This window comes from Coregonus clupeaformis, chromosome 13, assembly GCF_020615455.1.
Source record: "Coregonus clupeaformis isolate EN_2021a chromosome 13, ASM2061545v1, whole genome shotgun sequence".
Classification (NCBI taxonomy): Eukaryota; Metazoa; Chordata; class Actinopteri; order Salmoniformes; family Salmonidae; genus Coregonus; species Coregonus clupeaformis.
The window spans coordinates 25,016,790-25,040,823 of NC_059204.1; the positions used below are offsets into that span (position 1 = coordinate 25,016,790).

The window sequence follows — 24,034 nt, forward strand, 5'->3', positions numbered from 1 at the left end:
GTCACAACCGGCCGTGACCGGGAGTCCCATAGGGCGGCGCACAATTGGCCCAGCGTCGTCCGGGTTAGGGGATGGTTTGGCCGGGGGGGGGGGCTTTACTTGGCTCATCGTGCTCTAGCGACTCCTTGTGGCGGGCCAGGCACCTGCAGGCTGACTTCGGTCGTCAGTTGAACAGTGTTTCCTCCGACACATTGGTGCAGCTGGCTTCCGGGTTAAGCGAGCGGGTGTTAAGAAGCGCGGCTTGGTGGGTCATGTTTCGGAGGACGCATGACTCGACCGTCGCCTCTCCCGAGCCCATTGGGGAGTTGCAGCGATGAGACAAGATCGTAATTGGATCGTAATTGGATATCACGAAATTGGGTAGAAAAAGTGGGCTACACATACAGAGACAGAGAGGCTTGGATGCTTTCTCCGGTGAGATACATTCAGCCTCTTGCAAACAATTAATGTTTATTTCTTTTTTTAATTGGGTATCCTTGTAATCGTTAAGGACTGGGGAGTTTTTCAGGATAAAAAATAAATGGAATGAAGCTAAGCACAGGCAAAATCCTAGTGGAAAACCTGGTTCAGTCTGCTTTCCACCAGACACTGGGAGATTCATTCACCTTTCAGCAGGACAATAACCTAAAACACAAGGCCAAATCTACGCTGGAGTTGCTTACCAAGAAGACAGTGAATGTTTCTGTGTGGCCGAGTTACAGTTTTGACATAAATCTGCTTGAAAATCTAGGGCAAGACCTGAAAATGGTTGTCTAGCAGTGATCAACAACCAATTTGACAAAGCTTGAAGAATTTTGAAAATAATAATGTACAAATGTTGCACAATCCAGATGTGGAAAGCTCTTCGAGACTTACCCAGAAAGACTCACAGCTGTAATCGCTGCCAAAGGAGACTCTAACATGTATTGACTCAAACACTTCTACACTACCGGTCAAAAGTTTTAGAACACCTACTCATTCAAGGGTTTTTCTTTATTTTTACTATTTTCTACATTGTAGAATAATAGTGAAGACATCAAAACTATGAAATAACACATATGGAATCATGTAGTAACCAAAAAAGTGTTAAACAAATCAAAATATATTTTATATTTGAGATTCTTCAAATAGCCACCCTTTGCTTTGATGACATCTTTGCACACTCATTGCATTCTCTCAACCAGCTTCATGAGGTAGTCACCTGGAATGCATTTCAATTAACAGGTGTGCCTTGTTAAAGGTTAATTTGTGGAATGTCTTTCATTCTTAATGCGTTTGAGCCAATCAGTTGTGTTGTGACAAGGTAAGGGGGGGGGTATACAGAAGATAGCCCTATTTGGTAAAAGACCAAGTCCATATTATGGCAAGAACAGCTCAAATAAGCAAAGAGAAACGTCAGTCCATCATTACTTTAAGACATGAAGGTCAGTCAATACGGAAAATGTCATGAACTTCGAAAGTTTCTTTAAGTGCAGTCGCAAAAACCATTAAGCGCTATGATGAAACTGGCTCTCATGAGGTCCGCCACAGGAATGGAAGACCCAGAGTTACCTCTGCTGCAGAGGATAAGTTCATTAGATTACCAGCCTCAGAAATTGCAGCCCAAATAAATGCTTCACAGAGTTCAAGTAACAGACACATCTCAACATCAACTGTTCAGAGGAGACTGTGTGAATTAGGCCTTCATGGTCGAATTGCTGCAAAGAAACCACTACTAAAGGACACCAATAAGAAGAGACTTACTTGGGCCAAGAAACATGAGCAATGGACATTAGACCGGTGGAAATGTGACCTTTGGTCTGGAGTCCAAATTGGAGATTTTTGGTTCCAACCGTCGTGTCTTTGTGAGACGCGGTGTGGGTGAACGGATGATCTCTGCATGTCTATTTCCCACTGTAAACCATGGAGGAGGAGGTGTTATGGTGTGGGGGTGCTTTGCTGGTGACACTGTTTGAGATTTATTTAGAATTCAAGGCAGACTTAACCAGCATGGCTACCAACGCATTCTGCAGCGATACGCCATCCCATCTGGTTTGGGCTTAGTGGGACTATCATTTGTTTTTCACCAGGACAATGACCCAACACACCTCCAGGCTGTGTAAGGGCTATTTTACCAAGAAGAAGAGTGATGGAGTGCTACATCAGATGACCTAGTCTCCACAATCACCCGACCTCAACCAAATTGAGATGGTTTGGGATTAATCGGACCGCAGAGTGAAGGAAAAGCAGCCAACAAGTGCTCAGCGTATGTGGGAACTCCTTCAAGACTGTTGGAAAAGCATTCCAGGTGAAGCTGGTTGAGAGAATGCAAAGAGTGTGCAAAGCTGTCATCAAGGCAAAGGGTGGCTATTTGAAGAATCTCAAATATAAAATATATTTTGATTTGTTTAACACTTTTTTGGTTACTACATGATTGCATATGTGTTATTTCATAGTTTTGATGTCTTCACTATTATTCTACAATGTAGAAAATAGTAAAAATAAAGAAAAACTCTTGAATGAGTAGGTGTTCTAAAACTTTTGACCGGTAGTGTAGAAGTGTTTGATTTTTTATAAATGTTTTACAAATGTTAGAATTGTCTTCCACTTTGACATTTCAGAGGATGTTGTGTAGATCGTTAAGAAAAAAAGACAATTAAATCCATTTTAATCCCACTTTGTAAAAACAAAATGTGGAAAAAGTCAAGGGGTGTTAATACTTTCTGAAGGCACTGTATCTAGCTACAGTATCCAACTGTAGATTAGTACAGTGTTTTCCAACCCTGGTCCTCGAGTACCCCCAACAGTACACATTTGTATTGTAACGCTGGACAAGCACACCTGATTCAACTTGTCAACTAAGCCCTCAATGAGCTGAATGAAGTGTGTTTGTCCAGGGCTACTAACAAAAATTTGTACTGTTGGGGGTACTGGAGGACCAGGGTTGGGAAACACTGATCTACAGTATGTAAAATATCCAGTATCCAATATGGAATCATATTGTTATATATGCTGTTGGTTTTCCAGTAGTGTGAAAGAGAGAGCAGGGGGAACATGAGTAATGGTTTTGATAATAGGTTCATGAGTGGAGAGTGGGAACATTGCACTCCAATGCTTGTCAAACGCAATCATGGCTGGCGTCTAGCAGGTGCTAGAACAGTATAATAATATTCACTTCACCTCAGAGAGTTTAAAATAGGAAGGTAGGTAGACCCCCTCTGGAACACTCAGCTATGGATAGGTCCCAGGATGAGGTGATTTTATATTGCTATTATTTCATAAGACTATTATAGGAAATAAATGGCAAGATTTTACATAAATGAGCACTGCTCTATAATAGAGAAGTATTCATTTTTGTAAAATCTGTTCATTTATGTACATTCTTGCCCTTTATTTACTAATTACAGGGAAAAGAGGTGTTTATATTATTCTAATCTATTATCCACAGTAGGATATAGTAGTCAGGCACTGAGGAAGATATTGTTTTAATATGTTACAATCCCCAATAAATGTTTCCTTTGTCTTTCAGAATGAATCACTGTCTGTATCCATGGTTTTTGACACACTTCAACATCTCACACTTCTAAAGTTTCACATTTCTTAGCCTCAAAATCATTTTAAGAGAGGTATTTCTCTTCTGTCTCCTTTAAGGGCCTGCCAGCATACGACCAATGAAAAACCTTACCGCCATTGCTGGGCGGGACATGTATATCCACTGCCGCGTCATTGGCTACCCGTACTACTCCATTAAGTGGCACAAGGACGCCAACCTGCTCCCCTATAACCACCGGCAGCGGGCGTTTGAGAACAATGGCACGCTAAAGCTGTATGATGTACAGAAGGATGTGGATGAGGGAGAGTACACGTGTAGCGTGCTGGTCTCGCCTTCTCTGTCCACCAGCCAAAGTGTGCATGTCAGTGTGAAAGGTACAGTACACACTCAAACCTGGTCTCACTCTGCCCTACTCAGTTAAATATATAACCCAGGGCTCCCCAACCTTTAGAGCTACCTGTTAGCTCCAAGCATCATCTAACACACGTGATTCTACTAATTAGCTGCTCATCAGGACCTTGATTTGCTGGATCTGGTGCGTTACAGCCCTTGGTATAGGCACGTTACAAATGTCTGCCATAATCAGTGGAAGGTATGGCTCCTATAACTAACAGTGTAAAGGAGCTGATCTGAACATCCACAGCCGCTGTGCCAGTCTCCCAGTACATAACTTCAAATGGCTCTGTAGTCTTCCCTCAATAATGACGCTGCATAATCGGAATCCCCTCTCATGGGTCTCGGCGCCGCCCCCACGTTAAGGAGTGTGCAAGGCGGTGGAAATCATGCTGGCTGTGGCCCTAGACAAAGCTGGGAACACTGTCATTCCCACTCTGCCTAATTTGCCTCTCGGCTGCTTAGCATTCCGAGGCTGAGGAGAGGAGAGGGAATCCCCAGGAGCCCATTATGCCTACTTTGTTGTGAATTAAATAAGCGCTGAAGTGCTGCTTATTCCAATGTTATTTTAAATCATTAATTCTCCAAAGAATCTGTTTCTCACGATGTCTACGGTGTCCCAGGAGAGAGAGGGAGAGGGAGACCACAGCCATGCTTATGCAGTCAGGCATATGCGTGTTATTTCAGTGAGAATTCTGCCTCTCCGCAATGGGAAATATAATCATTTTCTCTCTCACCTGCATCTCCACTGTGTTAAGCCATGCTATTAATAAGGTGATAGACTGGATGTGAAATATTTTCACAGGGGTTTCACAGGATGGCACCTGCTATACTTACAGTGGTACACAAATAGAAGTAACTGAGTTAAATCCTTGCTTTTAGAGATTTTAGAGATTTTTAAATACCCTTGCCTTAACTCTACCCCTCTCTTTCTCCCGTAGTTCCTCCCACCATCCATCCCTTCGAGTTCCCTCGTTTCTCCATCGGCCAGCGTGTGTTCATTCCATGTGTGGTGATGTCAGGTGACCAGCCTGTCTTCATCACCTGGCAGAAGGACGGTCGGCCAATTCCGGCCAGCCTGAGCGTAACCATCGACAACATAGACTTCACCAGCTCCCTGCGTATCTCCAACCTGTCTCTCCTGCACAATGGCAACTACACCTGCATCGCACGCAACCAGGCCGCCATCGTGGAACACCAGAGTCAGCTCATCGTCAGGGGTGAGAAGGGGACGGAGAAAGGTGGGAAGTAGGCTGGGAGGGGGGAGTATGTGGAGAGGGGTGAGAAGGGGGTAGAGGGAGGTGATGGGGGAGGGAGGGTGGGGAGAGGGGGAAAAGGGGCGAGAAGGCTTGACCCTACTCAAAGATATGAGTCTAGAAGGTATTTGCTAGTTTTGCAAGTATTTTGCTAGATTAAACTCTCTTCATGTGTTCCCCTACAGTTGGAGTGGATCCAAATCAACCTACCACTAGGCGTATGTTGGGTATAGCACAAGAAAACCTGGCAAAACGATATGCTTAAACAAAATATAACCCTAATCCCAATAGCAGCGTTGCACATGCTGTTTTACTGTAATCTTAATATTTTAATATTGTGATGTGAGATGCCACTTATTTCACTACTGAAGGCATGGTTGGGGTCAATTCCATTTAAATTCCAGTCAATTCACAAAGGCTACTGAAATTCCTTTTCCAATTCTCTTCAATGCTTTTCAATTAGGAAAAATTGGAATTGGAATTTTGTTTACTTTATGAATTGACTGGAATTTAAATGGAATTGACCCCAACCCTGCTAATATGCTAACCTACGTTAGCGTTGGCTTGTCTTGTTTTTCTTACACTTGGTGTGAAAATATATAATTTATAATTTGTGCTATTTAAGCCACAAGGTATTACAAACTCATACTAAAACACCATAACAGTATAATCAGTGTTAATAAATTACCTTTTTTCTGTTCCTCTCCTAACTAGTCCCTCCCAAGTTTGTGGTGCAGCCCAAGGACCAGGACGGCATCTATGGGAAAGCTGTGATCCTCAACTGCTCCGCAGAGGGATACCCCGTCCCTACCATAGTGTGGAAGTACTCCAAAGGTAAATAGCACCACAATATACACTGAGTGTACAAAACATTAGGAACACCTTCCTAATATTGAGTTGCACCCCCTTTTGCCCTCAGAACAGCCTCAATTTGTCAGGCATGGACTCTACAAGGTCTCAATGTGTACCATATAGGAACTTATTCAAGAATGATCAAGTGTAAAGTATTATAAAAATAAAGCGAATTGGATGGAATATGGGGGAAAATGCACCAAATTCTTTTTTAATTTTTAACATAGAAATGCTACAAAAAATAATTTACTGAAACTTGTTACAAATGACGGAGTCACCCATGATTCATCAAACAATATTTTGAAAGAGGAAGCAAAGTACTTTAAGCATATGTTTTCGTTTGTCTCCTCCATCTCCACTTTTTTTCATGTAAAATTAACAGCTGTATAGAAAGACTCATGTGATGGCCAAATTACAGAGGAGGAACTTCTTGATGCAATTAAAGCCTTTAAGTCTGGGAAAACTCCAGGGCTGGATGGCATACCAGTAGAGGTATACCAAACCTTTTTTGATATAGTCAGAGGACCGTTATTAGCATGTTTTAATCACTCCTATAAAAATGGTAGATTATCAGATACTCAACAAGAAAGTCTGATTTCATTATTACTGAAACAGGTCCAAGTGGTAAATGTAAAGATCCAGTCCATTAAAAAAATTTGAGGCCCCTTACACGTCAGTGTTGTGATGCAAAAATTCTAGCAAAATGCATAGTGCATAGAATTAAAAAAGGTATTGTCGGATATTATTAATCCTAATCAGACAGGTTTTTTACATGGACGATACATTGGAGATAATATAAGACAAGTACTGGAAACAATAGAACACTATGAAAATCTGGTTTACCAGGTCTGGTATTCATAGCTGACTTTAAAAGGCTTTTGATAAAGTACGACTGGAATATATATATAAATGCCTTGAATATTTCAATTTTGGAGAATCTCTTATACAATTGGTTAATGTTATGTATAGTAGTAACCCTAGATGTAAAATAGTAAATAATGGCTACTTCTCGGAAAGTATTAAACTGTTAAGAGGAGTAAAACAAGGTTTTCCACTATCGGCAAATCTATTTATTATGGCCATCGAAATGTTAGCTATTAAAATCAGATCCAACAATAATATCAAGGGGTTAGAAATACAGGGCTTAAAAACAAAGGTGTCATTCTATGCTGATAATTCATGTTTTCATTTAAATCCACAATTTGGATCCCTCCACAGCCTCATAGAGAATCTAGATACTTTTTCTAACCTCTCTGGCTTACAACCAAATGATGATAAGTGTACTATATTACGTATTGGATCACAAAAAAATTAACTTTTACATTACCGTGTAGTTTACCAATAAAATGGTCTGACGGTGATGTGGACATACTCGGTATACATATCCCGAAAGAAAGAAATTATCTCACTACAATACATTTTAATAGAAAGTTAGCAAAAAAAGATAAGATCTTGCTACCATGGAAAGGAAAATACCTGTCTATTTGTGGAAAAATCACCCTGATTAACTCTTTAGTCATATCCCAGTTTACCTATTTGCTTATGGTCTTGCCTACACCTAGCGACCTGTTTTTTTTTATTATATGAGCTAAAAATATTCAATTTGAATTAGAACAGCAAGCCAGACAAAATTAAACAGGCCTATTTATATAATGAATATGAATTCAGAGGGCATAAATGATTAAATATTAAAGCATTAGACCTCTCACTAAAGGCGTCAGTCATACAAAAGTTATGCTTAAATCCGAACTGGTTTTCTAGCAGATTAGTAAGAATGTCTCACCCCATGTTCAAGAATTGCCTTTTTCGCTTTATTCAGATTACAACCTCTCACTTTCAGTTATTTGAAAAGGAAATAATCTCCAAAATATCGCTATTTTTAAACAAATCATAGAAAGTTGGTTGCAATTTCAGTTTCATCCACCAGAAAAGACAGAACAAATAATAAAATTAATATTGTGGTTAAACTCAAATATAGTAATTGATAAAAAAAAAACATAATTGTTTTTACATTTTATATAATTGTATATCATCTTTGTAAATGATATTATAAATAGGACTGGTGGAATTATGTCAGAAATGCAGCTGACAAAAATACAGTGCTTTCAGAAAGTATTCAGACCCCTTGACTTTTTCCACATTTTGTTACGTTACAGCCTTATTCTAAAATTGATTCAATTGTTTTCCCCCCTCAATTAATCTACACACAATACCCCATAATGACAAAGCAAAAACAGATTTTTAGATTTTTTTGCAAATAAAAAAAGAATAAAGAAAACGGAAATATCACATTTACATAAGTATTCAAATCAAATCAAATCAAATTTTATTTGCCACATGCGCCGAATACAACAGGTGTAGACATTACCGTGAAATGCTTACTTACAGCCCTTAACCAACAATGCATTTATTTCTTAATAAAAAATAGCTCAATTGGTAGAGCATGGCGCTTGTAATGCCAGGGTAGTGGGTTCGATCCCCGGGACCACCCATACGTAAAAATATATGCACACATGACTGTAAGTTGCTTTGGATAAAAGCGTCTGCTAAATGGCATATTATATTATATTATTAACAACAACAAAAAAGTGTTGAGAAAAAAAGAGCAGAAGTAAAATAAAATAACAGTAGGGAGGCTATATACAGGGGGGTACCGGTGCAGAGTCAATGTGTGGGGGCACCGGCTAGTTGAGGTAGTTGAGGTAATATGTACATGTGGGTAGAGTTAAAGTGACTATGCATAAATCATTAACAGAGTAGCAGCAGCGTAAAAAGATGGGGTGGGGGTGCAAATAGTCCGGGTAGCCATGATTAGCTGTTCAGGAGTCTTATGGCTTGGGGGTAGAAGCTGTTGAGAAGCCTTTTGGACCTAGACTTGGCGCTCCGGTACCGCTTGCCGTGCGGTAGCAGAGATAACAGTCTATGACTAGGGTGGCTGGAGTCTTTGACAATTTTGAGGGCCTTCCTCTGACACCGCCTGGTATAGAGGTACTGGATGGCAGGAAGCTTGGCCCCAGTGATGTACTGGGCCGTACACACTACCCTCTGAAGTGCCTTGCGGTCGGAGGCCAAGCAGTTGCCATACCAGGCGGTGATGCAACCAGTCAGGATGCTCTCAATGGTGCAGCTGTATAATTTTTTGAGGATCTGAGGACCCATGCCAAATCTTTTCAGTCTCCTGAGGGGGAATAGGCTTTGTCGTGCCCTCTTCACGACTGTCTTGGTGTGTTTGGACCATGATAGTTTGTTGGTGATGTGGACACCAAGGAACTTGAAGCTCTCAACCTGTTCCACTACAGCCCCGTCAATGAGAATGGGGGCGTGCTCAGTCCTCTTTTTTTTCCTGTAGTCCACAATCATCTCCTTTGTCTTGGTCACGTTGAGGGAGAGGTTGTTATCCTGGCACCACACGGCCAAGTCTCTGACCTCCTCCCTATAGGCTGTCTCATCGTTGTCGGTGATCAGGCCTACCACTGTTGTGTCGTCGGCAAACTTAATGATGGTGTTGGAGTCGTGCCTGGCCATGCAGTCATGGGTGAACAGGGAGTACAGGAGGGGACTGAGCACGCACCCCTGAGGGTCCCCCGTGTTGAGGATCAGCGTGGCAGATGTGTTGTTACCTACCATTACCACCTGGTGGCGGCCCGTCAGGAAGTCCAGGATCCAGTTGCAGAGGGAGGTGTTTAGTCCCAGGATCCTTAGCTTAGTGATGAGCTTTGAGGGCACTATGGTGTTGAACGCTGAGCTGTAGTCAATTAATAGCATTCTCACGTCGGTGTTCCTCTTGTCCAGGTGGGAAAGGGCAGTGTGGAGTGTAATAGAGATTGCACCATCTGTGGATCTGTTGGGGCGCTATGCAAATTGGAGTGGGTCTAGGGTTTCTGGGATAATGGTGTTGATGTGAGCCATGACCAGCCTTTCAAAGCACTTTATGGCTACAGACGTCAGTGCTACGGGTCGGTAGTCATTTAGGCAGGTTACCTTAGTGTCCTTGGGCATGGGGACTATGGTGGTGTGCTTTAAACATGTTGGTATTACAGACTCAGTCAGGGACATGTTGAAAATGTCGGTGAAGACACTTGCCAGTTGGTCAGCACATTCTCGGAGTACACGTCCTGGTAATCCGTCTGGCCCTGCGGCCTTGTGAATGTTGACCTGCTTAAAAGTCTTACTCACATCGGCTACGGAGAGCGTGATCACATAGTCATTCGGAACAGCTGGTGCTCTCATGCATGCTTCAGTGTTGCTTGCCTCAAAGCGAGCATAGAAGTGGTTTAGCTCGTCTGGTAGGCTTGTGTCACTGGGCAGCTCGCGGCTGTGCTTCCCTTTGTAGTCTGTAATAGTTTTCAAGCCCTGCCACATCCGACGAGCGTCAGAGCCGGTGTAGTACGATTCAATCTTAGTCCTGTATTGACTCTTTGCCTGTTTGATGGTTCATCGGAGAGCATAGCGGGATTTCTTATAAGTGTCCGGGTTAGAGTCCCGCTCCTTGAAAGCGGCAGTTCTACCCTTTATCTCAGTGCGGATGTTGCCTGTAATCCATGGCTTCTGGTTGGGGTATGTACGTACGGTCACTGTGGGGATGACGTCATCGATGCACTTATTGATGAAGCCAGTGACTGATGTGGTGTACTCCTCAATGCTATCTGAAGAATCCCGGAACATGTTCCAGTCTGTGCTAGCAAAACAGTCCTGTAGTTTAGCATCTGCGTCATCTGACCCTTTACTCAGTACTTTGTTGAAGCACCTTTGGTAGCGATTATAGCCTCGATTCTTCTTGGGTATGAAGCTACAAGCTTGGCACACCTGTATTTGGGGAGTTTCTCCCATTCTTCTCTGCAGATCCTTTCAAGCTCTGTCAGGTTGGATGGGAGCGTCACTGAACAGCTATTTTCAGGTCTCTCCAGAGATGTTCGAATGGGTTCAAGTCCGGGCTCTGGCTAGGACACTCAAGGAAATTCAGAGACTTGTCCCCAAAAAAATATATATGGGGGATTGGAAATGATGCAGACAATTACATTGATGAAAGCCACAATTGTTCTGCAATATTAAAGCTGATCTACCCCTTAAAAAAAGAAAAAGGAAAAAAAAGGTGTCAATGTGTGCCATTCACCCTCTGAAAGGCACACAAACACAATCCATGTCTCAAGGCTTGAAAATCCTTCTTTAACCTGTCTCCTCCTCTTCATCTACACTGATTGAAGTGGATTCAACAAGTGACATCAATAAGGGGTCATAGCTTTCACCTGGATTCTCCTGGTCAGCCTATGTCATGGAAAGAGCAGGTGTTCCTAGGGTTGTGTTTAGTAGAGTAAATGTCTTGACATGGAGTGAAATGGTGCGGTACTGCCTGAACTTGTCCAATTAGAACACATATTTTCATTTTCCGTTGCAAAACATTTTGCTACAGTACAGTGTACCCTGCTGAACACATCCCAGGATTAATTAGAAGCTACTCTTCTCCCTTCTGACCACTATGATGATCTGTTTACACACTGGGTTCATGATTGAGGAGAACAGAGTTATTTTGTAACTGTGCATCTTCCATTTCTAGTCCTCTGACTATCTTGCTGAATTGCGTAAACACAACATTGTGTGTTCTACTGCAAGCTTTTTTATTGAAGAGCATCCGTTTGAGAGCTAACACAGCAAACACAGTGTCTACAGCCTTGAGGTTGAATGGTGAAAGCGCAGCACTGTACTGTAACTCTAAACCAACAGTAAGATAAAGAAAGGAGAGCAACAGCTTCTCACATTACGATAACAGAGTAAAAGGAAATGTACTGTAATGTTTGTTGACGCAAAACATCCATCCATTATGTAATAATTTCTCATCATTTGATCAAGAACCATGGAAGGGGTGTTTTTAAAACATCTTACATCTCCCCTTCCTTCTCTCTCTCCCTCCATCCACCCCTCCCTTTCTCCCTATCTCCCTCCCTCCCCAGGTGCAGGGGTTCCCCAGTTCCAGCCTATAGCCCTGAACTCAGGCTTCCGTATCCAGGTGCTGGTCAACGGCTCTTTGCTAATCAAACACGTGCTGGAGGAGGACAGCGGCTACTACCTGTGTAAGGTCAGCAATGATGTGGGAGCTGACGTCAGCAAGTCCATGTACCTCAACGTCAAAAGTAAGTCACAGAAGACCCCCATCTTTCATGGCTTTATACATGGACCTCAGTGTCAAATTGAAATCCCCCTCTTTATCCTGGAATGTCTGTGTTCTCCAATGTCAAAGGTGAACATAAAATAAAAAGCTCAGTGTCAAAAGTAAGACCTCTCTTCCTGTAAGGATCATGTACCATAATGTCCAAAGGGAGACCCATTGGGAAGCAGTAGGCTACATGTTGGCCCTCATTAAAGACATTCATGGCAGCCATTTTGTGGAGTCTGTTGTTGAGTTATGTTACTGGTCTGTGCTGGAATAAAGTGCTATAGGGGTGTCAAAGAGCCACATTGTTTTAGCCCTGTATGGGCTCCCCAGTGGCGCAGCGGTCTAAGGCACTGCATCTCAGTGCTTGAGGCGTCACTACAGATCCCCTGGTTCGATTCCAGGCTGTATCACAACCGGCCGTGATTGGGAGTCCCATAGGGCAGCGCACAATTGGCCCAGCGTCGTCCGGGTTTGGCCGGTGTAGGCCGTCATTGTAAATAAGAATTTGTTCTTAACTGACTTGCCTAGTTAAATAAAGGTTAAATAAAAATTAAAAATAAAGTATGGAAGGACAGCGGTTTTTAGATGGTCATCTTTCCCTGTATTTACAGTGGGGTGATCCAGTAATATGCTGGGTAGTGGTGGTGGCGTTAAATGACTGAAGGTTAAGTTGACTGAAGTCATTTATTATTTATTATAAGTCACTGTGCTCTGTGTCAGAGAGGCCACCACCACCATGGCCCTTTGTCTTTCTGCCTGAACACATCCCACAAAAGCAACCATGCAGCGTTGCCGGTCTCCATCGCTCTCTTTCTCTCTGAGAAACACTGACGTTTATCCGCTGAGTGGCCATGGACTTAGCTCCCCTCCATTAGGCTCTGAACTCTATATGCAGGCAGATGCTGCCATGTGGAAAAGAGGGTTGGTGGGAGGGATGGGCTATCAGTCCGTTTCCTTCTCTCACTTCTCCCCCTCCCTAGGCTGCTCTTCTGTATGTCTGGCTTCCTCTCCTCCTTTTCCTCCTCCTCCTCTTCTTCTGCTTCCTATTTTGCTCAGTCTTCCCTTTCTGTCTCTCTCCCTCTGTCTTTATGTGTGTGTAATATTTAACTGTATTTAATTTCTGATACAATATGATTTCCCCTCCCCTGTCTGCCTGTATCCATCTCTCCTCCCTCCTTCCCACCTCGCTCCGTCTCCCATCATTGTATGACTCCCAGTCTAACCACTGGGATTTGATTGGTAGTGACATGATGGGGAGATGTGCCCATCACCCCCCTCTAGAGCCAGTTCCACCCCCCTCATCACACACACACACACACACATCCACTGATTTGATGTTTTCAATCTTACATCATCTCTACAAATAAATGTGGCATCATTTCTTACGATGCAAGCTAGATGACATGCACTATACCATATTCTTGTGCAGCAAGTGAAATAACAGCAGTGTTATTTGACAACTAATCAAATGCGGGATCTCTCCAAGCTCTCCTCACTTCTTTCAATCCGCTGCTCCCACATGCATACCGCATTATACTATACTAAATGTTGTCGTTTTAGATTTTTCCAATAGAAACACTGCCCTCTTCAGGTAAAAAAAGGAAACTGTAGAAAATTGAGGCCAGACTATTGTTTTCATCTTGTCTGTTGGATTTCCACTTTTGATGTTGATGGTGAATAGACTGTGTAAAATGCACTGATTTGCAGTATGAAAGATGAACTGTTGATTCTCCTGAATCAACGTAAACATTATAAGCCAAAGTTGCTGGGTACATTTTTACATTTGACATTTTAGTCATTTAGCATCCAGAGCGATTTACAGTTAGTTAGTGAGTGCATACATTTGTTTTTCATTCTGGCCCCCCGTGGGAAACGAACCCACAACCCTGGCGTTGCAAGCACCATGCTCTACGAACTGAGCTACAGGAGGCCTAAATCAGGCTCTTAGTGTGTCTTAGAGGTGTGTGTTGTTTGTGTGCGTGCATACATGTACTGTATGTATGTATGTATATATATATAGTGCATTCGGAAAGTGTTCAGACCCCTTGACTTTTTCTACATTTTGTTAAGTTACAGCCTTATTCTAAAATTGATTAAATTGTTTTTTTCCCCTCATCACGCTACACACAATACCCCATAATGACAAAGCAAAAACTGTTATTTTTTACATTTTTGCAAATGTATATAAAAAAAACACGTAAATATCGCATTTACATAAGTATTCAGACCCTTCACTCAGTACTTTGTTGAAGCACCTTTGGCAGCGATTATAGCCTCAAGTCTTCTTGGGTATGACACTACAAGCTTGGCACTCCTGTATTTGGGGAGTTTCTCCCATTTTTCTCTGCAGATCCTCTCAAGCTCTGTCAGGTTGGATGGGGTGCGTCACTGCACAGCTATTTTCAGGTCTCTCCAGAGATGTTTGATCAGGTTCAAGTCCGGGCTCTGGCTGGGCCACTCAAGGACATTCAGAGACTTGTCCTGAAGCCACTCCTGCGTTGTCTTGGCTGTGTGCTTAGGGTCGTTGTCCTGTTGGAAGGTAAACCTTCGCCCCAGTCTGAGGTCCTGAGCACTCTGGATAAGGTTTTCATCAAGGATCTCTCTGTACTTTGCCCCGTTCATCTTTCCCTTGATCCTGACTAGTCTCCCAGTCCCTGCCGCTGAAAAACATCCCCACAGCATGATACTGCCACAACCTAATTTTTGGTACCCTTCCCCAGATCTGTGCCTCGACACAATCCTGTCTCGGAGCTCTATAGACAATTATTTCGACCTCATGGCTTGGTGTTTGCTCTGACATGCACTGTCAACTGTGGGACCTTATATAGACAGGTGTGTGCCTTTCCAAATCATGTCCAATCAATTGAATTTACCACAGGTGGACTCCAATCAAGTTGTAAAAACATCTCATGGATGATCAATGGAAACAGGATGCACCTGAGCTCAATTGAGTCTTTCACACCCGCGCCCCAACGATGGTACCGGACCTGAAATGATTGGCCGCTTTTTTGAATCTTTCAGTGCTAGAATCAGTTCTTTTAAAAACAATTTTCAGAAGTTCCGAGCTAGCCCTCCTGATATCATTTGACCCCACATGGACTACGACAGAGTCAGCTCCTGGCATCTGTCGTAGAACGGTCGGAAGCAGCCTTTTAATATCCTGTACTCGTTCTCCTGAGTAGCACAGGGTTTTTGCCCCGGGAACCAAGATGTTTCTTACAATAGAGCTGCTGACAACGACAGCTGGTGCAATGGCTGAGGAAGTCTGGCCGTTCTTTCGCCTCGAGTGGTTTCGCAAACCCCTCGTGGACCGAAGAGTGTTGGGGCCCAATGGACCCGAGCTGGCTGTAGTATCAACATCGTCTGTTGAGGGTGGGAGCTCTGAGGATCTGACGCCACCGGAGAGGGAGACAGAAAAGAGGACGAAGGCGTAGGTACCTCCGGATCCAATCTCGAATCGGAAGCCCCTAGGGAAGAAGGCGCCGGAACCTCTGGATCCAGGGCGGCAAAGCCGTTTATGGTCTGTGTCCGGTCCGGGCTTAACATCTCCAAGGAGGCCCCCGTTGCCAGAGGACATTTTCTTCGACTTCCACGGCAAGTGACATATCTCCATGGCTGTTTGGTTGGGTCGAGAACAGGAACATCCCTCAAGTCATCCAGGAGCATCCTACTAGCTACGTTCTCCGGGGAAGGGGGAGACCCCTTCAGGGAGGGATCCCTGCAGAGTACTGGCCAGTCGGTTGTGGAGAACCGACACGTTGGCAACACTTCCAACAGACCAAAGCGGCGTCCGGCTACTGGGGTAGAAGAAAAAGAAAAAGTAGGCGGGCGCGGATTCCCCAGTAGCTTGTGTAGGTTCGCTACTTGTTTGCTAAGAGAAGCCACTTCACCCCTGTAGTCCTCTGCAAGCAAACAGTTGCTACATTGAAAGTACGGGCGGTCCACATTGTCCCGGAACAAAGTAAAATAAACACAGCTCCTACAGCGTTGAAAACGTTCAATAGCGACCTCCATTTGAGACTGCCGAGCCAGTCTGTCTGACTGACTCACTCGCTCATATAATACTCTCACACACTTACTCAAAAACACACACAAATACAATACATGTACCAGGACACTTACACTTATAAACACACACACACTCATGGATGCACACCCCGATAAACACATTTATATGTACTTAGCTAAAATCTTATGTCTAGACACACACAGCAGAGTACCCACAGCAGTGGTCGATTTTCATCCCCGTGTAAATTGTTTGGACATAGGCTGCTTAGAGTGTTGTCTGTGTCCACACACACACACACACCCTGTTATTGATGTCCCTCTGCAGTGTGTGTGTGTGCATGTATGTGTCTGTCTGTGAGCCTGTGTGTCAGTGTTCTCCCTCAGCTGAGCTCAGCTCCCGGAGTGTCAGGTTCAGGTTGTTTTGCGGGTGGTCGGGGTGTTGGTTGTGTCTGGCACTCCTGCTCTCTGGAACCTGAGCCTCCCTGGGAGCCCTGTTCCCTGGTCTCCTGTGGATCAGTGTATTTGTGCCAGACGAGACCCTCATTAACCCACTGAACCTGTCCTGTGCTGAGCAGGTGTAATGTTACATACTGTACACACACCAGACTGTGTCCTCCTCATCATAGACAGTAAGCATGCAGCAGACTACCGTAGCATGCAGTACACTCTGTGCTGTGCTGGTGTGTGTTGTTTATCCAGGCCATACGACACCACTGCTGCTGGAGAAGCTGCTGCCACTTAAGAGGCTTAGGAGACAATTACAGCAACACTGGAACTGACTGGCTGTAAAGTGGTCAGGTGATATACAGTACTGGATGAGCTCTTGGCTGGGTTACGCCACACACAAGTTTACCTGGTTGTTTTCCTGGAAAAGACACTAATAGGCACACACATGCATGCGTGCACACACACACAGGCCATTACTGAAGAATCATGGCCCTCGCAGGCTGCTACTGTAATTCAATGGTTTAGACAGATTCCATTTGGCCAGGCTATTGTGGCGGACCCATAGGGGAATGAATTGCAGCTATTGTGATGTCGTAGTGAGACACTTCTATTGTTATTAGTGTCTGTGCATAGGCTAATGCCTAACCATAATACACCATGCATCATCGTATATGAACACTGTCACAGACACCTACAGTCAGCAGAAATTGCTTATGTTGCAAAAGCAGTATTTTCACAGCTTTGTGTGTGTGTGTGAGAGAGTGCGTGCTCACAGAATTCACTCTTTATTCATCATAGGTTCATAGTATTTGGCATATTGCCTAGACACCTTAATACTTAATTCTACCTTACTTAAAACTATCCATGTCTTTATTTATATTTTGTGCAGCTGAGGGCAACAACAGGATTTGAACCCATTCCCCTGTCTAAATGACTACAGTCTCCTCTACTGTATACCTACCTCCACTGATGCAATTGACTGGATGCATCACTAATCCAGAGTAGGTTTATTCTATCAGAGTGGGTCAACAGCCACTCAATGTTAATCAGTGCCAATTAGGATCAATTAAGAGCATTACACTCATAACGCACCGAGACACAATGATGAGAGCATGCACATAATAAGACTTAATTGGAGAAAAACAGTGTTGTCACCTGGTCGCCAAGCTCCCAATCACCCAATCAGTAAGAATCATTCGCTCTCTCTCTCTCTCTCTCTCTCACTCTCTCTCTTTCTCTTCTTCCTTCCCTTGTTTCAGCCCTCCAACTACCCACACAAAGCAGCATGTCTGGAGCCATATACTCAGCATCATGCTCAATGTCCAACCCAATTGTGCAGCTAAGGGAATTATTTTGGTGCAGTGAGTGGAGCTAGCACCCAGTGAACCAGTGAAATCTGTGCCATCACCGCCCTTCCCCCTACCTGCCCACTCTATATATAAACACACACACACACACACACACACACAATGCCCCAGGGGCAGTGGGCTCCTGTAGGGAGTGATCTCGTCTCGTTCTCGTCTCACACCCATGGCCCAGGGCACCCTGTGGCCTACATTCCCCAGCCAGAAACTCACTCTGGTGGGGTAAACGGAGCCTGATGCCTGGGGCTGTCCATTCGACCTGGAATCTACAGTCATAGGTTAACGTTACTGTTAGATGGCCATGCTGGGTAGATATGGATATGATTCAATGTACTGCATGTGGATGGAACAGTGGTGTCAGGTTGGTAGGAGACAGGAAGTTTTGTTGTTGTCTGTTTCAACTGACTGAATAAGATGGTGGACATGTAGGCCTACTGTATATTTCACATCTGGCATAAATATGGTAGATCTACAGTCAGGTCCATAATTATTGGCACCATTGATAAAGATGAGCAAAAAATACTAAAATAAAAAATATAAAAAAATACTGGGCTAATAAAAAATTGGGAAATTATATTTTATACTAATACCATTGCTCAGAGAAAGAGATTTTGTTTAACAAGTAATACAAAAAAAAAATACAAAAAATATAGAGATCAAATTTACTAGCCAAAAACAGGGTTGCCTCTGCCAGGAGGTTGACACTTGGCCGCAAGTGGATCTTCCAGCAAGACAATAACCCCAAGCACTAATCAAATTCCACTTTCCGAATGCACTGTATATACAGTGCCTTGCAAAAGTATTCATCCCCCTTGGCGTTTTTTCCTATTTTGTTGCTGTCACACCCGGGCTCTGGGACTCTATATGTTGAGCCAGGGTGTGTTCATTCTATGTGTTATATTTCTATGTTGGGGGTTCAGGTTGTTTATTTCTATGTTGGCCTGAGTGACTCCCAATCAGAGGCAACGAGTGTCAGCTGTGGCTGGTTGTCTCTGATTGGGAGCCATATTTAAACTGTCTGTTTTTCCCTTTGTGTTTGTGGGTTCTTGTTCCGTGTTGGTCTATGTTACCTAGGACGTTACGAGTCGTTTGTTGTTTTTGTTTACTGTCCGTGTTTATCGCTAATGATAAATAAACATGTTCGTTCATCACGCTGCGCCTTGGTCCTCCTCTCTTAACGACGATCGTGACAGAATAACCCACCATCACAGGACCAAGCAGCGTGTCCAGGAGCAGGCAGCCTGGACGTGGGAGCAGATTTTGGACGGGCATGGGTCCTGGACCTGGGAGGAAATCCTGGCCGGGATGGATAGCCGGCCGTGGTGTGAGACGGTAGAGGCGCGACGGAGAGAGGAGCAACGGCGTAATCTGTATCGTCGTCAGACGGACGAGAGGCAACCCCAAAAAATTTTTTAGGGGGGGGCACACGGCATGGACGACGGGGCTGACGGAGGCAGAAAAGGGGCGTATTCAGAAGGCCACCAGGTTACGGGGGCCACTGGTCAAAGTAGGGAAAGAAGGTTTAGAGGCACGGCGAGAGGTACTGGGGTGTGTTACCAGTCCGGTCCGGCCCGTTCCAGATCCCGGGGTAGAGCCAGTGGTGTGTGTCCCCAGTACGGTCCGGCCTGTTACGGCCCCTCGCACCAAGTGTACGGTGCGCGTCGCCAGCCCGGCCCGGCCTGTTCCTGCCACTCGCACCAAGCCTACGGTGCGCGTCGCCAGCCCGGTCCGGCCTGTTCCTGCCACTCGCACCAAGCCTACGGTGCGCGTCGCCAGCCCGGTCCGGCCTGTTCCTGCCACTCGCACCAAGCCTACGGTGCGCGTCGCCAGCCCGGCCCGGCCTGTTCATGCCACTCGCACCAAGCCTACGGTGCGCGTCGCCAGCCCGGCCCGGCCTGTTCCTGCCACTCGCACCAAGCCTACGGTGCGCGTCGCCAGCCCGGCCCGGCCTGTTCCTGCCACTCGCACCAAGCCAGGGGTGCGAGTCGCCAGCCCGGCCCGGCCTGTTCCTGCCACTCGCACCAAGCCAGGGGTGCGAGTCGTCAGCCTGGTCCAGCCCGTTCCTGCTACTCGCACCAAGCCAGGGGTGCGAGTCGTCAGCCTGGTAAAGCCCGTTGCTGCTCCACGCACCAAGCCAGGGGTGCGAGTCGTCAGTCCGGTGAGGCCCGTTCCTGCTCTACGCACCAAGCCAGGGGTGCGTATCGTCAGCCCGGTCCGGCCCGTTCCTGCCTCACGCACCAAGCCAGGGGTGCGCGTCGTCAGTCCGGCACAACCCGTGCCTGGGTCACCGGTGCCTAATCAGGTACCGGTCAACTGCTCCACAACGGAGCTGAAGTTAACCGCTCCTGCTACGTCCAGTTCAGCTCCAGCCAGCGGGGCCAGACCGGACCAGGGGCGCTATGGGGGGTTTATTGGAGGGTGGTGGGCAAGCCCGGAGCCAGAACCGCCGCCGAGGAGGAATGCCCACCCAGCCCTCCCCTGTTTTGTTCTAGTGGAGGCGCGGTCGCAGTCCGCGCCTTTAGGGGGGGGTACTGTCACACCCGGGCTCTGGGACTCTATATGTTGAGCCAGGGTGTGTTCATTCTATGTGTTATATTTCTATGTTGGGGGTTCAGGTTGTTTATTTCTATGTTGGCCTGAGTGACTCCCAATCAGAGGCAACGAGTGTCAGCTGTGGCTGGTTGTCTCTGATTGGGAGCCATATTTAAACTGTCTGTTTTTCCCTTTGTGTTTGTGGGTTCTTGTTCCGTGTTGGTCTATGTTACCTAGGACGTTACGAGTCGTTTGTTGTTTTTGTTTACTGTCCGTGTTTATCGCTAATGATAAATAAACATGTTCGTTCATCACGCTGCGCCTTGGTCCTCCTCTCTTAACGACGATCGTGACAGTTGCATTACAACCTGTAATTTAAATTGATTTTTATTTGGATTTCAGCAAGGGGCACCACCAAGCAAGCGGCACCATGAAGACCAAGGAGCTCTCCAAACAGGTGAGGGACAAAGTTGTGGAGAAGTACAGATCAGGGTTGGGTTCTAAAAAAATATCTGAAACATTGAACATCCCACGGAGCACCATTAAATCCATGATTTTTTTTTTTTACGAATATAGCACCACAACAAACCTGCCAAGAGAGGGCCGCCCACCAAAAGTCACGGACCAGGCAAGGAGGGCATTAATCAGAGAGGCAACAAAGAGACCAAAGATAACACTGAAGGAGCTGCAAAGCTCCACAGCAGAGATTGGAGTATCTGTCCATAGGACCACTTTAAGACATACACTCCACAGAGCTGGGCTTTACGGAAGAGAGGCCAGACAAAAGCCATTGCTTAAAGAAAAAAATAAGCAAACACGTTTTGTGTTCGCCAAAAGGCATGTGGGAGACTCCCCAAACATATGGAAGAAGGTACTCTGGTCAGATGAGACTAAAATTGAGCTTTTGGCCATCAAGGAAAATGCTATGTCTGGCGCAAACCCAACACCTCTCATCACCCCGAGAACACCATCCCCACAGTGAAGCATGGTGGTGGCAGCATCATGCTGTGGAGAGGTTTTTCATCGGCAGGGACTGGGAAACTGGTCAGAATTTGAAGGAATGATGGATGTAGCTAAATATAGGGAAATTCTTGAGGGAAACCTGTTTCAGTCTTCCAGAGATTTGAGACTGGGACGGAGGTTCACCTTCCAGCAGGACAATGACCCTAAGCATACTGCTAAAGCAACACTCGAGTGGTTTAAGGGGAAACATTTAAATGTCTTGGAATGGCCTAGACAATTGAGAATCTGTGGTATGACTTAAAGATTGTTGTACACCAGCGGAACCCATCCAACTTGAAGGAGCTGGAGCAGTTTTGCCTTGAAGAATGGGCAAAAATCCCAGTGGCTAGATGTGCCAAGCGTATAGAGACATACCCCAAGAGACTTGCAGCTGTAATTGCTGCAAAAGGTGGCTCTACAAAGTATTGACTTTGGGGGGGGGGTGAATAGTTACGCAAGCTCAAGTTTTCTGTTTTTTATGGTCTTATTTCTTGTTTGTTTCACAATAAAAAATATTTTGCATCTTCAAAGTGGTAGGCATGTTGTGTAAATCAAATGATACAAACTGCCAAAAAATCAATTTTAATTCCAGGTTGTAAGGCAACAAAATAGGAAAAATGCCACTGTATTCAACCCCCTTGGCATTTTTCCTATTTTGTTGCCTTACAACCTGGAATTAAAATGGATTATTTTGGGTGTTTGTATCATTTGATTTACACAACATGCCTAGCACTTTGAAGATGCAAAATATTTTTTATTGTGAAACACTGTGGAGTGTACGGCTTATAGTGGTCCTATGGACAGATACTCCAATCTCCGCTGTGGAGCTTTGCAACTCCTTCAGGGTTCTTTATGGTCTCTTTGTTGCCTCTCTGATTAATGTCCTTCTTGCCTGGTCCGTGAGTTTTGGTGGGTAGCCCTCTCTTGGCAGATTTGTTGAGGTGCCATATTCTTTCCATTTTTTAAATAATGGATTTAATGGTGCTCCGTGGGATGTTCAAAGTTTCGGATATTTTTTTATAAGCCAACCCTGATCTGTACTCTCCACAACTTTGTCCCTGACCTGTTTGGAGAGCTCCTTGGTCTTCATGGTGCCGCTTGCTTGGTGTTGCAGACTCTGGGGCCTTTCAGAACAGGTGTATATATACTGAGATCATGTGACAGATCATGTGACACTTAGATTGCACACAGGTGGACTTTATTTAACTAATTATGTGACTTCTGAAGGTAATTGGTTGCACCAGATCTTATTTAGGGGCTTCATAGCAAAGGGGTGAATACATATGCACGTACCACATTTCCGTTATTTATTTTTTAGAATTTTTTGAAACAAGTAATTTTTTTATTTCACATCACCAATTTGGACTATTTTGTGTATGTCCATTACATGAAATCCAAATAAAAATCAATTTAAATTACAGGTTGCAATGCAACAAAATAGGAAAATTGCCAAGGGGGGTGAATACAAGGCATTGTATATACACTACCAGTCAAATGTTTGGACACACCTACTCTTTTTCTTTATTTTTACTATTTTCTACATTGTAGAATAATAGTGAAGACATCAAAACTATGAAATAACACATATGGTATCATGTAGTAACCAAAAAAGTGTTAAACAAATCAAAATATATTTGAGATTCTTCAAATAGCCACCCTTTGCCTTGAGGACAGCTTTGCACACTCTTGGCATTCTCTCAACCAGCTTCATGAGATAGTCACCTGGAATGCCTTTCCATTAACAGGTGTGCCTCTTAAAAGTTAATTTATGGAATTTCTTTCCTTCTTAATGTGTTTGAGCCAATCAGTTGTGTTGTGACAAGGTGGGGGGGGGGGGGGGTATAGAGAAGATAGCCCTATTTGGTAAAAGTCCATATTATGGCAAGTACAGCTCAGATGAGCAAAGTGAAATGACAGTCCATCATTACTTTAAGACATGAAGGTCAGCCCAAATAAATGATTCTCAGAGTTCAAGTAGACACATCTCAACATCAACTGTTCAGAGGAGACTGTGTGAATCAGGCCTTCATGGTCGAATTGCTGCAAAGAAACCACTACTAAAGGACACCAATAAGAAGAAGAGACTTGCTTGGGCCAAGAAAAATGAGCAATGGACATTAGACCGGTGGAAATTTGTCCTTTGGTCTGGATTCCAAATTTGAGATTTTTGGTTCCAACAGGCGTGTCTTTGTGAAACGCAGTGTGGGTGAACGGATGATCTCTGCATGTGTATTTCCCACGTAAAGCATGGAGGAGGAGGTGTTATGGTGTGGGGGTGCTTTGCTGATTTATTTAGAATTCAAGGCACACTTAACCAGCATGTCTACCACAGCATTCTGCAGTGATACGCCATCCCATCTGGTTTGGGCTTAGTGGGACTATCATTTGTTTTTCAACAAGACAATGACCCAACACACCTTCAGGCTGTGTAAGGGCTATTTTACCAAGAAGGATGGAGTGCTGCATCAGATGACCTGACCTGCACAATCCCCCGACCTTCACTATTATTCTACAATGT

The 24,034-nt window shown here is 44.6% G+C and overlaps 1 protein-coding gene across 3 annotated transcripts in view; it reads left to right on the forward strand.

Annotated features, from left to right (window-relative positions):
* LOC121579798 (Down syndrome cell adhesion molecule homolog) overlaps positions 1-24,034 on the forward strand; it is a 158,990-nt gene that overhangs the window by 107,954 nt on the left and 27,002 nt on the right. For all 3 annotated transcript variants that reach the window (XM_041894702.2, XM_041894700.2, XM_041894701.2), the window contains exons 8-11: positions 3,610-3,885; positions 4,846-5,124; positions 5,875-5,994; positions 11,961-12,140. In XM_041894702.2, coding sequence (XP_041750636.1) covers positions 3,610-3,885; positions 4,846-5,124; positions 5,875-5,994; positions 11,961-12,140 — 855 coding nt within the window. The remainder of the gene's footprint in view (positions 1-3,609; positions 3,886-4,845; positions 5,125-5,874; positions 5,995-11,960; positions 12,141-24,034) is intronic.